Source organism: Rhinoderma darwinii, chromosome 1, assembly GCF_050947455.1.
Source record: "Rhinoderma darwinii isolate aRhiDar2 chromosome 1, aRhiDar2.hap1, whole genome shotgun sequence".
In the NCBI taxonomy this organism is placed as follows: domain Eukaryota; kingdom Metazoa; phylum Chordata; class Amphibia; order Anura; family Rhinodermatidae; genus Rhinoderma; species Rhinoderma darwinii.
Window position 1 is genome coordinate 164,352,737 of NC_134687.1, and position 21,688 is coordinate 164,374,424.

Consider the following 21,688-nt stretch of genomic DNA (forward strand, 5'->3'; position numbering starts at 1 on the left):
TTGCCAGTGTTTCCCGTACCTGCATCCTGTATCCTGTATCTCGTGCTATCCTGGTCAAGTGCCGTGCTGAGCTGTAGTCGTGCTGTGCTGCATAGCACGCCTGTCCTGCTACACCACGCCTGACGTCTGCCTGCTGCCTAGTCCCAGCCAAGCCTGCCTTGCTACTGTCCGAACTGCCACAGGTACCCTATACGAACTATAAACTGTTACCTGCGCCCTGTTGGCCAGCTGCCATACTGCCAAGGCAGTACGGCCCAGTGGGTTCATGAGTGGGTGACAAAAACAACGTAGCTCACATGCTACACTGCTCCCGTAACTGACATTCACTTCTATTGGAAGTTACAAAAACAGCGTAGCTCAGCAAGCTACGCTGTTTTCTACTTACATGGTCAGAAATCACAAGTGGCAGCGGGAACACAGAAAGGCAGAACGAGGTTTAGGGGGCCCCTTTCTAGAGATAGGTGCGGGTCCCAAAGGTGGGACCCACATCTATCTGACATTTATGGCATTTCCTGTGGATATGCCATAAATGTCCCTGATAGGAAAACCCCTTTAAAGATCACTATTGCTGTCCATAAAAAAAAAGGGTAACGTGAGTGAACATACTAAAAGGTTCTTTTAATTTTTTTTATTGAAATCAAAAATAAAAATAGACCAAATATAAAAGAAAAGAAAAGAAAAACCTGTTTGAATATAATAGATAAAATATTAGCAGTAGTATTCAGGCCTGGTTTCTTCACTTTTATAAGTCCCCTGTGAATCCATACTTGACCTTGAGCACAAAAGAAGTCTCTCTGATTCAGTAGTGTCTCTGCGTGTCCATAACTCACCTCCAGTGTTTATTGATCGTGGTCTAAGGGACAGTGTCTCAAATTTGACATAAGTCTCTTTTAAGAGGTCTTCTTCACCAGGAAACTGGGGCTTACGTTGTAGTTTTATAACTTTATAAAGCAAGAAGACGATGATAGGCAAAACAACAACACAAGCAACACTGCTAGCTATTACTAAGACAGACACCTGGGATTCACTCTCCATATTTTTAAGTAGAACATCTGTAGAGAACACAATGCATTGGTCTTTCTTTGGTTGAGTTGATTTTGGGCAAACACAGGCCATGTATTTTGTGCTAGGCTGCAAGCCGTCAATTGTTACTTTATTTTTACTTGGATCTGTGCTCAACCGTAGCATTTCATCCTCACCATACTTCGAATAGAGCACAGTCAGGGTTGAGCTATTTGTGGTATTTAGTGTCTTCCATGTTAGTGTGACCCGATCCTCTGTTTCAGTGATAACTCTCAGATTACGGACAACAGAATTTGCTTCGCCATTGGCAGCTACATTTTGAAGCGCATCTCCATCTTTATTGCTTATAGAAAGTTGTGTTTTTTTGCCCCCTGCAGCCTGTGTTTGGCCTTTGGTGGTTTTCTGTGGTTTCCTCACTGGGATTCGAATTGTTGTGAATGTGGCAGTAGTAGGCACTACAGTTGGTTCTACTGTTGTTTGCAAGATTGGTGGTGTAGATATTACTTTGGGCAGTGGAAATAAAACTGTGCTTGTTTTGATAATTTCTTCCTTTACCTCTGTAAGCAGACTAACTGTCTGGTCTGCTCCTAATCTCCATCCAAGCCGTGATGGTGATCCTGTTGTAGTGACCACACCGACTACTAAGACAGTTATTGATGCTTCTGATATTCCTGCCAAATTTTTAGCCTTGCATCGATATTCTCCTGCATCTTTGTAGGAAATGCCATTCATACTTAGAATTGACCATCTCACACCATCTGCTGGAGACTCCTGGATAACTGTTATGTAAAGAAAATAAATTACATTTACTAGGACATTATTTTACTAAAACATTGATCTGAATCTGCAATATATCTAATATGTGACCTAATCATAAGGCTTGTGTCGAAGATTTAAGGTAACATGCACTAGTTTAAAACTTTTTCTAGATTTGCTTTTCAAAATCTTCTGCACTTTCCAAACTACCTTTCGCCCCTAAAAATTTCTTACCATTGAACATTAACTTTTTGTTTTACATTGTTAAAATTATTTTATTGCACATCCATCTCATTTCTGATACGAACGGGCATGCTAATCTGCAGGCACAATAATACAGTGAAAATAACTCCAGCCTATGCCTGCTCTTGGTTTGTAAGCAGAATTTTAAATCTTCATAAACAGAATATTCCATGAACATTGAGTTTTTCTATAAAGACATATTGATGAAAAAAGGGGAAGATCCGGAGTATATATAAAATATAACTTTTACTGTATTTTCATGTTACATTTTTTTGAAAAGATATTAACATACACACATAGTCAATTCATATGCCATATATTCATACATAGTCATTGCATTTGTCCATAGCATATATTCATGGACTATTTTTGTTTGATAAAGATTAGACAGCAAAAAAAGAACCCAGTGAAAGGTTATTAATATCTATTGTTTTACTTTTAAACAGGGTTTCACCAATATTTCCTTGCATTATTGATAGTAAGAGACATGGAAATTAGGGGTCAGTGCCCCCCTACCCATTCAAATGCTGAATATCATCCGTTGTTCTATCAACGCAAGGGATCGGGGAACCTCTCTTTAAGAATAAGTATCCTCCCGACGCGTTTCCTCGCGGCCAAATGATTCCTCAGGGGAGATGGGCCAAAATCAGCTTAATCCAGATTCCATAAGCGCTGGACGAGACTGTTGTGGCTCTCTATTTAGAAGAGGCTTTTCGGTAAAAGCGTACTTGCAGTGGCAAGAAATCACCTATGATCTTTAGGTATCAGAATCTGCGCCTGTTCCTGGTGTCTGACGTCAATGTTACTAGGAATTCCCTGTCCTTTTAATCCCAGTGACTCCTCCCCTTCTTGTTATACTCCCTGTCTGGCATCTGGGGATGTGTACTGTTTGGGAGGCGATGATTCGCTCCCCTCTTCACGATACTTTCGCTGGTTCGCGATGCGAATCATAACCTCCACTCACTATGGCACGCATGCAGTGGAATACCCTTCTCTCTGAAAGTCGAGTAATATGGGGGAAATGAGTCCACACAAGTGGCGCTTCTATTAGCGCCCGCTTTGTGGAGACGAGTTCCCTAAGCAACGGGACGCGAACATAACTGCGCCCCTAAATGATGAAGTAGCAGCATTGTATTGGCTGCAACATATATCATACCTCGTACCTTTGTCTAAGATTGTGGCGCTCGCAATCGGCGGCGCAGCACTTGGGTAGGACGGGTTGTGTCTTTGAGACAGGAAGGGAGGAAACTTGTCCCATGTTTTTTAGGGGATTGGGCCGCTCGGGTGACTAGTAGGTGATGGGTTAGGAGATTTAAGTACTTGCTAGGGGCGGGGAAAAACCAATGCAGTTTTAGGCAAATTCGAGATTGCTCGCCCCCACATATCACCTGTGAGTCACTGGATATAAATGTGCTATAATCACTTATATCGTCTGCAGACCTCCTGTATATAACTGGTATCTACCACTATATGGTCACTATATGGTGGTATTATTGGTCTTTGTATAGTGGTTTTCATTCAGTAACAGTATGAGGGTATTAATCAGTCACTATGTGGGTTATGGTGTGGGGGTATTAATCAGTATGGGGTATTATTCAGTCACTATGTGGTTATGGTATTGGGGTATGGGGGTATTAATCAGTAATAGTTATAATTATTCAGTCACTTTGTGGTTATGGTGTGGCGGTATATTTGGACCTTATATTGTGTTATCATTGGTAAAATTGGTCTTATAATAGAGAGTTGTGTTCATTAACAGTATGCAGGTAACATTTCATCTGGCATAGTGGTATGATTTAATAACTGTATAGGTATATAAATATTTTTTTGTGTGAAAGGGGGGGGACATATGCTTTGGGGCTTGCGGCATTTCTAGACACACTAAAAATCAGCGATGCAGTTCTCTGCACACTGCCTTCTGAAGTGACTGCATTATTGATACAGTAATTCAGCATTTTTAATTTTGCTCAGGGCCACACTTTGTCTAAAACCGGCCCTGTTCACTAGAAGCGGCTTCTTCTCATTGGCACTGGCCACATTAGGTGGATTTCTGAGAGGGAATCAAAAGAACACTAGGGGGGCTATAAGTATGTAAAAGCAATATCTAGACACAGGAGCATTTTTTCTTATTAGTCCAATTGTAAAATGTATTTCTTGTGTAATGTAACAGAGACATTTTAATTTAATCATGGGACAACCCTGTTAATCGTTATGTTTAGTCTTGAAGTTCACATATGCTTTTTTGGTGATATAACTTGAATAAAATTTCACCTGTATAATTAACAGCTGTGTTGTTAGTCCTACTCCAGATTAATTGTGGTGTGGGGTAACCAGTAGCATCACATCGCAATAGTACATTGCTGCCTAATGGAGATGTAATTTTGGTGGCTGATGTCATCACAGAGGGTTTGAGACATTGCTCTAGTTCAGCTTTTTGGAAGAGGATGCCAGTAAGAGATTCTGGCCCACTGCAGACCACCAGTGTGTCCAGGAATATCACTTGTGGATCCACTATCTTAGAAAGTTCCATCAGCTTTGAAATGCGGCAGTCACAAAACCAAGGGTTGTCCTGTAGACCTTAAATAGGAGAACAATTAAAAAGTATTTAACTTGCTGGAATTAACATATTGCTTACAAAATTTGCAACTATAAGTTACTCTCTCAACAGGTTTTAATATATTATAGTAATAAATATGGATATATACAGGGGTTACTTTACCACTAGATGTAGATGAAATATAATAGTACTTACAAAATGCACATTTCCGAATATGGTCAATGGGCCTTAATAATAAACAGATACTGATAGAGATAACAATCGTTGGGTCACTTATTATGTATATTATTCTTTTTTATTTTTATTTTCTTGACCATGGGATTAAAGAGTTTGGTGCTGAAGTATTGACATTTTATAATGACTTTACCAATACAAACCATGTCCCCTTACTATTTTCGCCTAGCTCCCCCAACCTTCCAAATAATAACACAGAGACTTTGATTTGGTAATGAATTGGCCACAGCAGCCATTTTACAAATAAACAGGTCAATAATAAATAATAATAAATATAACGTAAATAAAACAACTTAGGCCTCATGCACACGACCGTGTTTTTGCGTCCGCAATTCCCCCGCAAATCCACGGGAGAATTGCGGACCCATTCATTTCTATGGGCCCATACACACTATCCGTGTTTTCACGGGTCTCCGCATGTCCGCACATCCGTGCCGCAGAAACTACGGACATGTCCTATTTTGGGCCGCAAATGCGGTGCGGACATGCCAATAGAAGTCAATGGGCCCGTGGAAATTACGGATACACCGCCGTGTGTCATCCGCAGTTTGCGGATTGTCCGGAAGTGTGCTAGGCGTCGACCGGGAATGACTTCTGTCGTCGTGAAGTCTGGAGAGAGTACATGAGAGCAGCAGAGAGCAGCAGAGAGCAGCATGGCTTCAATAAACGTAGAGAGACTAATCATCCTGGTCCAGCACAAGCCCTGTCTGTGGAATAAGCGGGTGGAAGAGTATGCAGACAGGAATATGAAAGATCTTGCCTGGCAGGAGGTCTGCAGTGAGGTGCATCCTGAGTGGGAGAAGGCAACCAAAGTGCAAAAGAAGCGCATGGGTAAGTTTCACAACTTGATGCGTTTTCAGAGAACTCCTGTCATGTCATAATGACATGCCTGACGTTTTGATTGTTGGCAGTTGGATCACCCACCAATCGCTGAAATGAAGCTGCAGAAGTGCACGTGAGATTGTGGGGGTCTCATGGCTCTGAACAGCACCGATCAAAACGTGACATGTCACTATGAGGGTATGTTCCCACACACTAATTACGGACGTAATTCTGGGGTGTTTGACCTCTATTACACACGCTAAATACGCCGCAATAGCGTTGACAATACGCAATAGCGTTGACAATGCCTTTACGCCTGAAATTACGGGTGATGTTTTCTCCTGAAACCAGCAACGTCATTTCAGCCGTTACGGACGCTGTCGTGTGTGCACATGGCAAGTCTGCTGGATTTTCTGCAACGTTGGAATTACCTGTCAAATATACAAATGTAGGTGCAGATTTGTTGCGTAAACCACAAAAATTTGCAGCATCATTTTCAAATAATAAACAACATTTCCTAATATCTAGTAATGTACTCTTCTAAAATGTTGATCTGTGATTGGTTTATTTTATATCATAGTCGAAAACGTCAAAACACGCTGGAACACGTGCCGAGACCAATTCAAGAGGGAGATTAATGACAAGGGGAAGAGCGGAGACGGACGTCTGAAAAAAAAGCCGTACATGTACACAAAACAGCTTTCGTTTCTTCTTGATGTAATGCAGGTTGGCCCGTAAGTATTGCTTATATACTTTGATCATTGTAGTCTGCCCATGTAGCCAGTCGTGTAAGTACCGCTGTAGCAGCCGTAGCGACTGCAACGGGGACCGCGACATGAGGGGACTCCACCATGTCCGGAGGCTACGCTAGCAGCCGCTATGACTGCTACAGCGGGACGCAACTGAACACTACGGCTGAGCAGGGAAGTATCTCCCCGCTCTGACATTAAACAACAGACATGTATCCCCTAACCACTGACTAGGGGATACATGTGTGATCGCTGGCATTGACAGGGAGAACGGGGGACAGAAAGTACCCTGAACTTCTCCATCCCAAACCTGGTACTTTCGCCTCCTCCGTCAAAATGAATGGAGCCAAAGTCGTGCTTGTGCGCATACATAACCAGCGCTCCTTTCAATTTTTGGTAGATGTGCAGACGGCAGAACTTAAGGGTACTTTCAGTCCCCCCTTCACCCTATCGCTGCCAGCGATAAGGCATGTATTTGTAGGACACACTATAGGTGGCATTTGTCCGGGGGGCGGGGAGGTGGGCCTGTATGGCGTTAGCGGCATACAGCCCCCTCACTAGATAACGCCGTACAGTCCCCCTATAGATAACGCCATATAGTACCCCGTAAGATAATGCCATACAGTGTACAGTGTGGGGCTGTATGGCGTTATCTACAGGGGTGGGGGCAGCAAAAAAGGCACTATCTACAAGGGGGGGTGACACCCAGTGGAGGGATGGCCCCAGTTAAAACTTTGCTATGCGGCCCTGTCTTTCCTAGTTAGGGCTCTGCATGTAGTGATGCATACATAGTTTATTTGACCAGCTGTAGACATGACGTTAAATTACTACAAAAAATCCCTAACATTATGTTTTTATTTTCAAACAGAACCAAGGATAATCTGGAGGAAGATGAAGACTCTGATGTGACGCAAATTGAAGAGCCTGACGTAGCTTTGGGGACTGCTAGGTCCACTTCCACTCCTGTGCCAGCAGAACCAACAACAGCGGAGAATCCAGTCTGTACCGCGGACGAAGAAATTCTACCCCGAGGTAAACGTCGACGTTCTGCCAAAGGTCCAACGCGTACAGAGCCAAGGCAGGAAGTCGACTTGCGCGTATTAGAGCACTTGGAGAAAAGAGCTACAGAAACGGAAGAGGGCACCTTCTGTCGCGCTCTTTCTAATATTCTCAAAAGAGTGCCAATTTCAAGACAGATAAGGTGCCAAACAGCACTAATGGAAGTCGTGGAGATATTTGCGACACATCCGGACCCACGTGCAATGCATCAGGCCATCGAGTTTCATCGACGGGGGTGTGATGCAAGCACCTACAACTCTGTCCCTCCAGCACCTGCAGCAACCGCGCAAGGCATCCATCATCCGTCATATGTAGACTCAATGCCGCTATTCAGTCAAGATCGAGTGGTTTATGGCATGCCAGGACCTTCTCAGCAACAGTATGGGCAAATGCAGCAGGGGGAGGCAGTTCCACGATCACATCATGAACCTGCACCTTCGCAATCATTTTACAATTTATAATTTAGTTATATAACATAGTTTTGGTAATGTTTGTTGACACTATTTTATGCAAGAAATAAAATACGTTTCTAGTTAATTATGTGTTTGTCTTTATTATTATTGAAAAACATAATGAGGTATTGGTCTGCATTTCTGCCAAATGCAAACAATCTTTTTTTTTTTTTTTAATCAAGAATTAAAAAAAAAAAACAGAAATACATTAGCTCGCAACCCGCGTCAAGGGTCCTCATTCTCTTGCGAGTCCCTACTCTACCTACTACTGCAAATTTAACTACTAACATTTGTAACATAAACCGGAAATACAACAGTCCCTCTCACATTTTAATTTGGCAGACAAAGCACATCCCTTTGCCAAGGAACTGCTCCCTCAGGTGATACAAAATAGTCTGTATACAAATTACGGACTGCCAGTCCAGACACTCCAGGTCTTCTATGTGGTGTGTAGTCCAAAGGGATGTAATTAGTAGATAAATGGTCCAGCTCTGCGTCCACTGCCGACTCATGAATCCTCAGAAAATTGTGGAGGACAACACAGGCTTGGATAACCTTTGTCACATTTCCAGGATTCAACTGAATGGAGCTCTGGAACACACGCCACTTGCTGCTTAGAATTCCGAAGGCGCACTCCACATACCGTCTTGCACGTGTAAGGCGGTAGTTAAAAATGCGCCTCTGTTCATCTAAGCCACGCCTAGGGAATGGACGCATCAGGTGAGGGGACAGTCCGAAACCTTCATCACCCACAATGACAAAGGGTGCTGGTGGTCCTGTAGATCCTGGAAGCTGTCTAGGTTCCGGAAGGTCGAGCTGGTTAGAAGCTAGCCGTTCACCCATTCTGGAAGCCCTGAAGATGCCAGCATCCGCAGAGCTTCCATAGGCCCCAATATCGACAATTATAAACCGATAGTCACTGTCAGCCAAGGCCAACAGCACCACCGAGAAAAACTGCTTATAATTAAAATATTGAGACCCTGAGTGAGCAGGCTTTTTTACGCGGATGTGCTTACCATCCAGCGCACCAACACAGTTGGGAAACTGTGCTGATTGGAAGAAGCCATCGGCAATCCGAATCCAGTCCTCTGGCTTGGGCTTTGGCATAACTGCTGCTCGAAGTTGCTGCCAGATGACTTCGCAGGTAAGCCTGACAATCTTGGAAATAGTGGAGCACCCCAGCAGAAACTGGAAATGTAGGGAGGCAAAGGAGTTGCCGGTAGCAAGAAATCTGTAAAAAAAAACAAAAACATATATATCAAAATATGCACAGACAGGAAAAATATCTGCAGCACGCTGGCAAGGCGGCAATATGAACAGGGGACAACTATACTAATATTGTTTGCAGGGTAGAGACATGTCGTAGAAGGGGATTTAGGTTTTCTTACCTCAGAGTGACGATCAGGCGTTCCTCTGGAGAAATGCAACGTCTCATGGTGGTGTCCTGGAAGATGAGTCCAGGACGAAGGTCCGCCAGCAGACGATCAAAACTTTGAACGGACATACGGCAGTAGCTGAGGAACTTGTCCGGGTGCTGCCGCAGGTCCGAGTAGAGCATGTTGAAATGACCCTTCCTAAGCCGTTGTGAGATAATGGGGTGAACCCAATATCTCCTCCTCCTCCTCGGTTCTTCGTCCAGCATTGGTGGTTGCTGTCCAAATCGCCTGGAGAGGAGCCAGTACAGGAGTACATCATCCACATCATCCGAAGACATGTTCGCAGTGAGTAAAACTGTCAAAAACCACAGCTATATCAGCAGCGCAATCTTACTGAACTCGCACAAAGCAAAGATCAGGGAAAATGCAGCAGGAAATGGCTCCAGAGCGATCATGTGACCTTCTAAAGGGGGTTTGACCAAGCTTTTGGAATCCTGTTTCAAAGTCCTTTTTTTTTTTTTTTTTTTTTCATCCGCATTTTTGCGGATTATATACGGATGAACTGCGGACTACATACGGATGAACTGCGGATGACATTCCACGGAACACGGTCCTGGAATTTGCGGACCAGAAAAACACCACGGTCGTGTGCATAAGGCCTAAATCTTTCACACAAACACAGTATTATAAGTGACAGCCAGCACGGTTTTACTAAGGACAGAAGTTGTCAAACCAACCTAATTTGTTTTTATGAAGAGGTGAGCAGAAGCCTAAACAGAGGGGCCGCTGTGGATTTAGTGTTTTTGGACTTTGCAAAGGCATTTGACACTGTCCCTCATAGACACCTAATGGGTAAATTAAGGACTATAGGTTTCGAAAGTATAGTTTGTAATTGGATTTAGAATTGGCTCAAGGACCGTATCCAGAGAGTTGTGGTCAATGATTCCTACTCTGAATGGTCCCCGGTTATGAGTGGTGTACCCCAGGGTTCAGTGATAGGACTACTATTATTCAACTTATTTATTAATGATATAGAGGATGGGATTGTTGTGGATTATAAGTATGTTTGTGACTCCACTTCCTCTTTTACAACGGCCCCTGCATCCGGGAATACACCCTAACCATATATATATACATAGAGAGAAAGAGGGAACCAATGTATGAGTACCACGGCACAGCCTAAAGTCAGAAGGAAAGCCCCTTTTTGTGACAGCATATAAGCTTGAGTGTAATGCATAATAAATGAGATCTACTTTGACCCTACCCTTGGTGTCAGTGTATTTTCTTCCGTGCGCACGCTAAAGCTGAACCTACTGAATTTGGACCAGGCAGTCAACTGACGAGTATACCTGAGTATACATCCATAACAGCTGGCGCCCAACGTGGGGCCTAGGCGAAAGATCCGGACAGAGCAGCGGACCCACTAGCCGGAACGAGTGGCCGGAATATCGGGAAGGGGGAGACTGCAGCTCCATAAGGTAAGAAAATTATATTATCTTACTTGACAAACTCTTCCCGTATTGCCGCCCAACGTTTTCGGTGGGACCGCTGTCCTTAAGGACGCAAGACCACTATTAAAAGCCTTGGCTCCAAGAACTCATATATGGTCTAACAAACTCCACTTGACTGCTCTGGGGAACACGAACATGTTTGCTGTTTTTTTATGAATATCGACCTAATAATCTAGTATTGATCTTCGACACCTAATGAAGGTTTGAGTCCCCATTGTGTCCGAAGTGGTGTGTTGACTAGCTATCAACCACGGATATAGAATTTGAAAATGTAAATATAGATCATACGTCTAACAACGGTAAGAGTCCCTGTTGCGTATGCCTTTTGATTCAAATATAGATCATACGTCTAACAACGGTAAGAGTCCCTGTTGCGTATGCCCTTGAAGGATATATGTCGATATTCACATAAAGTAGACAACTTCCAATAGTCCGGCAAAATGTCAAAATGTTACTAATTAGCTAAGCCTTATTGCAATAACCCAACTTATAATCAGAAAATAAGTTTTTATTACATTTTAGACAAAATTCCAATAATCCGGAATATGCTTTAGACAAAAGTCCGATAATCCAGAATATTACCTTTTTTTCCAAAATATTGCCCAAATGAATATTACTGTTATTGCCTGTCTAATTTCAAATGGATTGGTCCCCGGATGTATTGAGGGATTTGTCTTAGCATACTTCTTTTTGTTATTTTCCTTTGTTGGGTTATACTCCAGAATATCACAAAAGGGAGGCCACTCATGGCACTCCTATAAATGACCTGTCCTAATTGTCTGTACGGGGTTACCTTGGCCATATCTAATGAGGGGTGGTGTTTAGTGGATATAGAGGACAAGGATTTCCACGCAGAAAACACTGGTTATAAAGCAATAAATTGTCAGACTGAGAGTTAAGTTTTCCAGCTAAATATACACATACATCCCACCCCAGAAACACTCATAGGGTGTATATGGGAACACATTGAGGGGGGGGGGAAACAATACACGCTCAAGGATTCGGTAGTCAGGTGTAATAACTCTGCTAAAAAGCGCGTGACTCAGGCAGGAAAGACCCTATAAATTTCACAATGGGGTCCAGCAATAGCACCGAGACAGGAGAATACACAGCCGCACAGATGGTGGCAGAAAGGGAAGGTAAAAAGTATGTGACAAAAAAGAAGAAGTTAATGAAAGTGGCTGGAATTCATAGTGGAGGCCGTTTAGATGAAGCAGAGTGGAAACAGGTATTAGTCACCAAGAAGGGAGTTTTACAAGATGAGGGACTGCAAAAACACGCAGAAGCATGGTACAAGACAGCTAAGGGAGTGAATAAAGCAAAATGGAGGGAAAGGTTTACTGAGGAAGGAAAGTATCGTTATACAGCATGTGATCAGACAGACAAAGAAGCAGAAGTAGAATCTAAAATGGAGCCTGCATCACCGACCGCACCCTTAGAATCTAAAATGGCGTCTGCATCACCGACCACACCCTTGGTGAGCGGACCTCCACCCTACCCCGACACCGGGACCAACTGGGATCCCCGGGGCTGGATGTGTGGGAGATGTAAATGTCAGAACCCCGACTGCCGGGAGACTTGTTACTTTTGTGGGGCCCCTAGACTTTACACCACATCAGGGACATACCCATTACTCAATCATGACAATACCCCGTACCACCCGAATAGAGGGACCAGCCAGACGCCCTCATCCAAACCACCCACCTCAAAACCCAAGCTGCCTCCCAGTCCCTATGCAGCCATCACACGTGACTTGGTAGATTTGGGTGAAGCCACATTTCCTCTGGGTGTTTCCGACCATGACCATGACGAACAGGAGACGGGTAGCGTACATAGTGAACAAAGTGGGTACAGGCGACAGGATGAGGCAGAAGCGGCCACACAAAATCCACAACTGGCGCCAACATGGTCAAATCCACCCGTGCTCACCCCCAACCCTGCGAGTTCAGCAAGGGATGCAGATGTCACTTCCTCCAATTTTAGGGGCCGACGCACCGACCAACGTCCCAGATACATCCCCTGGAAACCGCAGGAAACACAGGCTCTATTAAATGGTCTGCCTGATCCAGAAAAACAACCCATGCCTTTCTATAGACGCTTGTGCCAGATACAAAAGACACATGCGGCCACATGGAAGGACCTGTGCGGTCTAACTCAGATAAAGGCAGGAGACTCTTTCTGGCCAGTCATAGAGCCACATGTTACACCCGGTCATCTTGATGACATTGATAACTATGCCTCAGGGCCCCGTTTCCTTGAAAAATTAAAGGAATGGGCCACAGATCGGCTGGCTGACCAAGCCACTGCCCTACAGGATGTTACGCAGGATAAGGCAGAGTCAGTTGAGAAGTTTTACTACCGCCTTAACCAGCTCTGCACTGATTTAGGGTTTGACACACGTCTAGTCAAAACTCACGCCCAGTTATGGGGGCATGCCTTTGTCCAGGGGCTTAGGGAACCCATAAGGAAAAGCCTCATAAGCACTAGGCCCGAGTACCGAGGCATGGCAGGGGAAACTTTGTTCCAGGTAGCAAGGGGTATCGAGCAGAACCTGGCCACAAAACCTCCCAAAACCACCCTGTTACCCTATCAGCCAGGTGACTGGAATGCCCCACCCAACTTTCCCCAGTCCAGGCCGCGTCCTACGTGCTATGGATGTGGGAAATTGGGTCACCTCAAGCGGGATTGCCGCTCAGGCCGACCCCCAATGAGAACACAACCTCCCCGCAATCAGCCATACAATACTTGGTCACCACGTGACCGCCAACAAGATTGGCCACTACGTGACCCGCAAGGGGACAGGTACCCACCTGCCCCGCAACCATAGGCTGCTGGCAAACCGGTTCCACTGGTCCTGCCACACCTTACCCCGGCAGGCCCCACCCCATGTATACACATCGACATTGAGGGAACACCTATGAAGTTCCTAGTGGACACCGGCGCTGCCAGAAGTGTTATCCGACAGTCCGACCTCCCTTTCCCTAATTGTATCTCCAAAAACACGGTAGCATGCGTTGGAGTGGACGGACAATCACGCAGATCCCACCTCACTAAACCACTGCAACTCTCCCTTCAACCATCCAGGCCCATGGTAGCTCAGCTAGTAGCTTCCCCCACATGCCCGGTGAATCTTTTAGGCTCAGATCTCCTGTCGAAAATTGAAGCTACAATCACTTACCATGAGGATGGGACAGTCTCCCTTTCCTCTCCCCTACTAGAGGAAGAAACTGTCCAGATTTTTGGCCTGCTCTCACTCCCAGACACCCCTGCTTCAAGCATGGATCACACAGATCTATCAGCCGTTCCTAATGCCTTGTGGTCTACCGGACCACAGGACATTGGCCGCCTTCATGTATCCCCTGTCACGGTGCAACTCAAACCACATGCTGCTTTACCAAGAAAACCTCAATACCCTCTGTCCATCGCACAGTCTGATGCTATTACTACCCAATTAAAAGTGTATCTCACGGCAGGAGCCCTGATTCCCACTACCTCTTCATGTAACACCCCCCTTTTTCCAGTAAAGAAAAAGGTGGAGAAGGGACAACCTCCACAGTACCGCATGGTACAGGACTTACGTGCAGTAAATGAAGCAACGGTACTTGAGACCCCAATAGTACCAAACCCACACACCCTCCTTGCACAGGTACCACCCACAGCCTGCTATTTCACTGTCATTGACCTAGCAAATGCCTTCTTCAGTGTCCCACTCCACAAGGACTGCCAATACCTGTTTGCGTTCACACACAATGGCTCCCAATACACTTGGACCGTGATGCCGCAAGGAGCCCAAAACAGCCCGTCAATGTTCTCCAAAGCTATGACCTCGGTTCTGGAGCCATGGAAGCAAGCCAACTTTCAGGTGTGCCTCCTGCAATATGTGGATGACCTTCTACTGTGTGCCCCCGACCTACCTACCTGTCGAGACTCCTCAATCAACCTGTTAACCTTCCTGCACACTGCTGGGTGCAGAGCCTCTAAGAAGAAACTCCAGTTCTGCCTGCAGAAAGTTATCTTCCTAGGCCATTGTATTTCACATCAATCCAGACACCTGACGGAGGACAGGAAAAATGCCATCAGTGACCTTGCTATCCCCACGTCACACTCCCAATTGCAGGCCTTCCTAGGAGTTGTCTCCTATTGCAGGTCCTGGATATTACATGCTTCTGTCCTCATGCAACCCCTGTATGACTCTCTGAAGAATGACCCGTTCTCATTACCCCCAGAAGCAGTGACTGCTTTCTATGAACTCAAGTCATTAGTGGTCTCTTCCCCAGCATTGGGACTCCCGAACTATGCCAAGCCATTCCGCCTTTATGTCATGGAAAAGACTGGTCATGCCACTGGAGTACTCACCCAAATACATGGTGGCAAACAAAGACCCATAGGCTACTATTCAGCTCGCCTCGACCCAGTTGCCAGAGGAGCACCTTCATGCCTACGGGCCGTATTTGCAGTGCATGCCTTACTAGACAAAACCTCGGACATAGTACTGGCGCATGATCTGACTATCCTTGCTCCACATGATATTTCAGTAATACTTACACAAACTCAGCGAAAGCATTTGTCTGCTGCACGTCACCTTCGCCTCCAATTCTCTCTGCTCATCCCAGATAACGTGACTCTCTCCAGATGTATGGTACTCAACCCAGCTACTCTCCTCCCATTTCCTACCGATTCACCTATCTCTGAAGAAGAAGAAGAACAATCTCTCCTCCAACCTACACATGATTGTCTAGCGGTACTCAGCCAAGAAGCCGCCGGGTTGGAAACCGTCACCGATGAACCTCTAGCAGCTCCCGACTTGACCCTTTTCGTTGATGGCTCACGATTTGCGGATGAAAGTGGACGCTTCCATACTGGCATGGCAGTTACTACTGCCCTTGAGGTACTCCTCGAAGTTCAGCTTCCACCACACATGTCTGCTCAAGAAGCCGAGCTCCAAGCTCTAATTGCAGCCTGCAATATAGCATCTGGGAAAACTGCTACCATTTACACCGATTCTAGGTACGCTTATGGTGTTGCGCACGATTTCGGACCCATCTGGAAAGCACGGGACTTTCTCACATCAAATGGACATCCAATCAAGCATCACCAAGCCATCCATCAGCTCATGGACTCCCTTCTCTTGCCCCTGGAACTGGCTATTGTCAAGGTCAAAGCACATACCAGAGCAGATACAATGGAGGCAAGGGGGAATAACCTGGCTGATATGGCCGCTAAACGTGCAGCAACCTCAGGAACAAAAACCTCGGGAAGCAGCTACGCTGATCTCATCTGTCTCTCCGAACCAGATGACCAGGAGAAAGCGCCACTACATAGCCAGGCAGCCATGAATAAGCTCATCCTCACTCTGCAAAAGCAAGCTCCAAAAGCAGAACAGGAGGAGTGGATCACAAAGGGGGCAACAATGGACAACGGGTTGTATACAAAGCATGACAAACCGTGTCTTCCAAGGGCATTATACCCCATGATGGCCCAGTGGGCGCACGGTCCAACACACCTGTCGAAAATCCCTATGAATAACCTGGTACAAATGTATTGGTTTGCCCCAGGATTCTCTATCGTGACGAATCAATATACAAAGGGATGTATCACCTGTGGGAAGTGCAACCCTGGGAAAATGGTGAAACCTCCAGCGAAATGCACTCCAAAGCCACTGTACCCATTCCAGCGAATCCAAATAGACCACATACAAATGCCAAGATCCGGCTTGTATGAATATGTCCTAGTAGTGATAGACATCTTCTCGGGTTGGCCAGAGGCGTTCCCGGTAAAAAAACAGTCAGCCACAACCACTGCTAAAAAGCTGTTGAGTGAAATAGTGTGCAGATATGGCGTGCCTGAGACAATCGAGAGTGACCAAGGCCCAGCCTTCACAGCCAACCTTACGAGGGAACTATGGAAGGCCCTTGGCTCTGAATTAGCTTTTCATACTCCCTATCATCCACAGAGCAGTGGAAAGGTGGAAAGGCTTAACGGTACGCTCAAACAGAAAATGCTGAAAGCAGCTGAAGGAGCAGGGAAACCTTGGCCAGAAAGTTTAGCCCTAGCCCTCTTTAGTGTAAGACACACACCAAAGGGCCCTCAAAAGTTAAGCCCCTACCAAATACTCTTTGGCAGTGTACCCCGATTGGGACTATATTTCCCCCAGCAGCTGAATATGCAATATGATACGTTGTCCAGATATGTAATTGAACTAACCAAACGGTTGACTAACATACATGGCAAAGTCTTTTCTTCCATTCCAGATCCTGACTCTCTGACAGGAGAGAACCCGATACAACCAGGGGATTGGATCCTGCTAAAGAAGTTCAATCGGAAAAGTTCGCTTGAACCCCGGTTTGACGGCCCCTTCCAAGTCCTTCTCACAACCCCCACATCGGTGAAACTTGAAGGAAGAGATAATTGGGTCCACGCATCTCACTGCAAAAAGACCTCGACCCCGGAATAGAACCATGATGATCATATCCTTTTTATGCTTTCTGGGGATGATATGTGGAACTAAGGGACAGGAGGGTTATGGGGAGCGATTACTAAGGACCAAGGGGTAATCACCTTTTGGTATAACACTTCAAGCCCTATAAGTGTCTATTGCATTATAGTCCCATGCCCTAGCCCACAGTGGCAATCAACCATGCACCAGGGGACCCAGTACATCTGTATAACCACCCAGGAAACGGAGAGGGATCAAATTTTGAGAAGTAGGCTTATGTGGGGTGGAATACTGGAACAGAATGGGGATACAAACCACAACAGGCACAAGACAGAAAGGATAAAAATGGGAAAAATCTGCTTGCTCGAATGACTTTGACCAAGGGCCCCTGATGGTAGTATAAGTAAGGCACTCCAAGGACTGGAGGATCTATCAGTAGAACTAAAAAGGAATTCAGGGATTACCAACACATGGGATCAGGCTTTTGCTTGGATAGGAGGGTGGAAGGCAGCCTTAGTGCAAGCTGTCATAGCTTTTGTATGTATAATACTTATACTCTCACTCATTGTGTGTGTTGTGTCATCCCTTGTGCAAGGAAACTCATAACCAAGGTGGTCGAAGATGTCTCCCCAACCATGTATGCTGAATTTTCCGAAATCGAAGAGGAGGATGCACTAAAACCGCCTGCGTCTTATGGTCAGGAACTTATACAACCGACAGCAACGGATTACCACAAGCAGACCCCCTCCATACGGTTACTGAGTATCCAGCTCTTCTATCAAAGACCACTAAGAGGGACCTATGCGCTAGGCATAGGCTTGTCTCCTAACTGGTGAAACATGGAACGAAGGGTACTAGGGCTGGATCATAGGGATAGCATTGAAATGGAGTCAAAGGGGGAACTGTTGTGGATTATAAGTATGTTTGTGACTCCACTTCCTCTTTTACAACGGCCCCTGCATCCGGGAATACACCCTAACCATATATATATACATAGAGAGAAAGAGGGAACCAATGTATGAGTACCACGGCACAGCCTAAAGTCAGAAGGAAAGCCCCTTTTTGTGACAGCATATAAGCTTGAGTGTAATGCATAATAAATGAGATCTACTTTGACCCTACCCTTGGTGTCAGTGTATTTTCTTCCGTGCGCACGCTAAAGCTGAACCTACTGAATTTGGACCAGGCAGTCAACTGACGAGTATACCTGAGTATACATCCATAACAGCATTAATAGCACTATTTCTATTTTTGCAGATGACACCAAGCTATGTAATATAGTTCAGTCTCTGGAAGACGTTTGTGAATTGCAAGCGGATTTAAACAAACTGAGTGTTTGGGCGTCCACTTGGCAAATGAGGTTTAATGTAGATAAATGTAAATTTATGCACCTGGGTACCAACAACCTGCATGCATCATATGTCCTAGGGGGAGCTATACTGGGGGAGTCACTTGTTGAGAAGGATCTGGGTGTACTTGTAAATCATAAACTAAATAACAGCATGCAATGTCAACCAGCTGCTTCAAAGGCCAGCAAGATATTGTTGTGTATTAACAGAGGCATGGACTCGCGGGACAGGGATGTAATATTACCACTTTACAAAGTATTAGTGAGGCCTCATCTAGAATATGCAGTTCAGTTCTTGGCTCCAGTTCATAGAAAGGATGCCCTGGAGTTGGAAAAAATACAAAGAAGAACAATGAAGCTAATAAGGGGCATGAAGAATCTAAGTTATGAGGAAAGATTAAAAGAATTAAACCTATTTAGCCTTGAAAAAAGATGACTAAGGGGGGACATGATTAATTTATATAAATATATTTATGGCACATACAAAAAATATGGTGAAATCCTGTTCCATATAAAACCCCCTGAAAAAAGAAGGGGGCACTCCCACCATCTTGAGAAAAAAAGGTTCAACCTGCAGAGACGACAAGCTTCTATAGCTTCTATAGCTTCTATACTGTGAGAACTGTGAATCTATGAAATAGTCTACTGCAGGAGCTGGTCACAACAGGGACAGTAGATGGCTTTAAAAAAAGCTTAGATAATTTCCTAGAACAAAAAAATATTAGCTCCTATGTGTAGAAATTTCTTCCTTCCCTTTTCACATCCCTTGGTTGAACTTGATGGACATGTGTCTTTTTTCAGCCATACTAACTATGTAACCACCAACATCATTTAAGTGAAAAACATTCAATATATGGAAAGGGAGGTCCTTGAAGCTAATAAATGGATCTGGCGCCATTCTGCGCATACCTCGATTTTGCCCCCAGCCGATCTACCACAGGTTCAGGGGCAGCGTGACCAACAGCAGAAGGCTAAAATCCCACCTGCTCCTCGGGACACGACCCAGCAGGAGCGCAAATAAGCCAGACCCCCACATAATGTATAAATTTGAGAGGAAACATACCCACGATAAATCCCTCCCTCATCAATTTTACACCTACTCCAAGGACCTCCAAAATCCGCCAAAACGAGCATGACTTGACAACCTCAAGAATGCAAATTCCCCACAACAACAAGCCATGCTCAATTCCCTCCTGGATTCGTAAGACCCACAGATCAATTCCCACCGCATTCAAATGCACACCAACTGCTAACCAAAAATTCTCAAGACCATCCTCAAAATCATAATGCCGCACACAGTTTCCGTACCACATAAACCTACACAGCCTGATTCACCTTTACCCTCACTCCATTAATATCTACAACAGACCGAGTCATCCTCCATGTTCTACGAGAAACTATCTCCGACCACACCACAATCACTCTTGGAAAAAGCAACCATAACCAGAGAAAATCATAGCAGATATCCCTGATCAATGAGCGAAAAGGACAGACACCAAGGTAATTTCCCCCTATGTACAAAACAAGGACATCCGGCACCCTATCAAACACCACATAATGGTGAAAATTGGTAAGTACCCGACCCCATGTCATACCCTAAAAACCCAACCAGCATCATGCCACCACTGTCCACGGGAAATCAAGCTGTCTGTCACCCGGGCACACCTCTACACGCTCGGCACCCTAATCGACATAGGAGTGTCCAACAATCCAGACCAGGCATGGTGAAAAGCCTAAAAAAAAACAAAAACAAGGAAAACTGAAAAAACTGTGAGAAACACAAACCACTAAAAAACAACTAAGAAAACGCAATCTAAAAATCCTCCTCCTCAAAAAATCCTCTTCTAACAAACCGCCTACCCACACCCCACTGGGAGCAGCCAACTCTCCTACCCTCACAGCACCAAAAAAGAAAAGGAAACGGCCAGCCGGAACAACACTGCCTTGTAATGCGAACTACACACTGTATCCACCACTTCACCCAGCTGCTCCAACAAAGCAAAAGAAACAGGATGACACCTATCTGGCAACACACAACCCCACCGGTAGCCCCACAGGGCCTGGCCGACTAGAAAATCCTTCGTGTCATCCCGAAATCCCCATAATTTCAAACCAAAGGCCAAGGCCGACACAAACTAATTAACTTTAGCAACCGACCAGCCCGCAACCGACACCTCTCCAAATAAAGCCTACAAAGCCACCATCTGATTGTCGTTATCTGTGGTGTTACATAGGACTGCAGATAACACTACTACATTATCTGTACTCAGAGAGATATGACTGTGTTATCTGCGGTGTTACATAGGACTGCAGGGAATATCTACTACATTATCTGTACTGTGTGCTAAATTACAATCTCAGCTCTGCTACACAGTACAGATAATGTAGTAGATGTTACATGCAGTCCTATGTAACACCACAGATAACACAGTCATATCTCTCTGAGTACAGATAATGTAGTAGTGTTACCTGCAGTCCTATGTAACACCACAGATAACACAGTGATAACTCTCTAAATACAGATAGTAGTGTTACCTGCAGTCCTATGTAACACCACAGATAACACAGTGATAACGCTCTGAGTACAGATAATGTAGTAGCGTTACCTGCAGTCCTATGTAACACCACAGATAACACAGTGATAACTCTGATTACAGATAATGTAGTAGCTGTTGCCTGCAGTCCTATGTAACACCACAGATAACACATTGTGCTAAATTACAATCTCAGCTCTGCTACAATGTGTTATCTATGGTGTTACATAGGACTGCAGGCAACAGCTACTACATTATCTGTACTCAGAGAGTTATCACTGTGTTATCTGTGGTGTTACATAGGACTGCAGGTAACACTACTACATTATCTGTGCTGTGTACATATGTGCCTGTGTGCGTATATATGGGTCTGTTTGTGAATGTGTCTTTGTGCTTGTATATTTGTGCCTTTTATGTAATTGTATATGTTCCTGTCTGTGTATTTATCTGCCAGTGTGTGTGTGTGTGTGTGTGTGTGTGTGTGTGTGTGTATATGTGTCTGTACGTCTATATATTTGCTTGTATGTATAGATTCCAGAATGTGTGTGTATGTATATTTGCCTGTATGTCTAAATATCTGTCTTTATG

General features: G+C 44.8%; 1 protein-coding gene across 1 annotated transcript in view; it reads right to left on the reverse strand.

Annotated features, from left to right (window-relative positions):
• Window positions 1–708: 708 nt before the first annotated feature.
• LRIT3 (leucine rich repeat, Ig-like and transmembrane domains 3) overlaps window positions 709–21,688 on the reverse strand; it is a 48,637-nt gene continuing 27,657 nt past the window's right edge. Inside the window, exons 4-5 of the mRNA XM_075849346.1 lie at window positions 4,294–4,599; window positions 709–1,802 (exon numbers count right to left, since the gene is read on the reverse strand). Coding sequence (XP_075705461.1) covers window positions 709–1,802; window positions 4,294–4,599 — 1,400 coding nt within the window. The remainder of the gene's footprint in view (window positions 1,803–4,293; window positions 4,600–21,688) is intronic.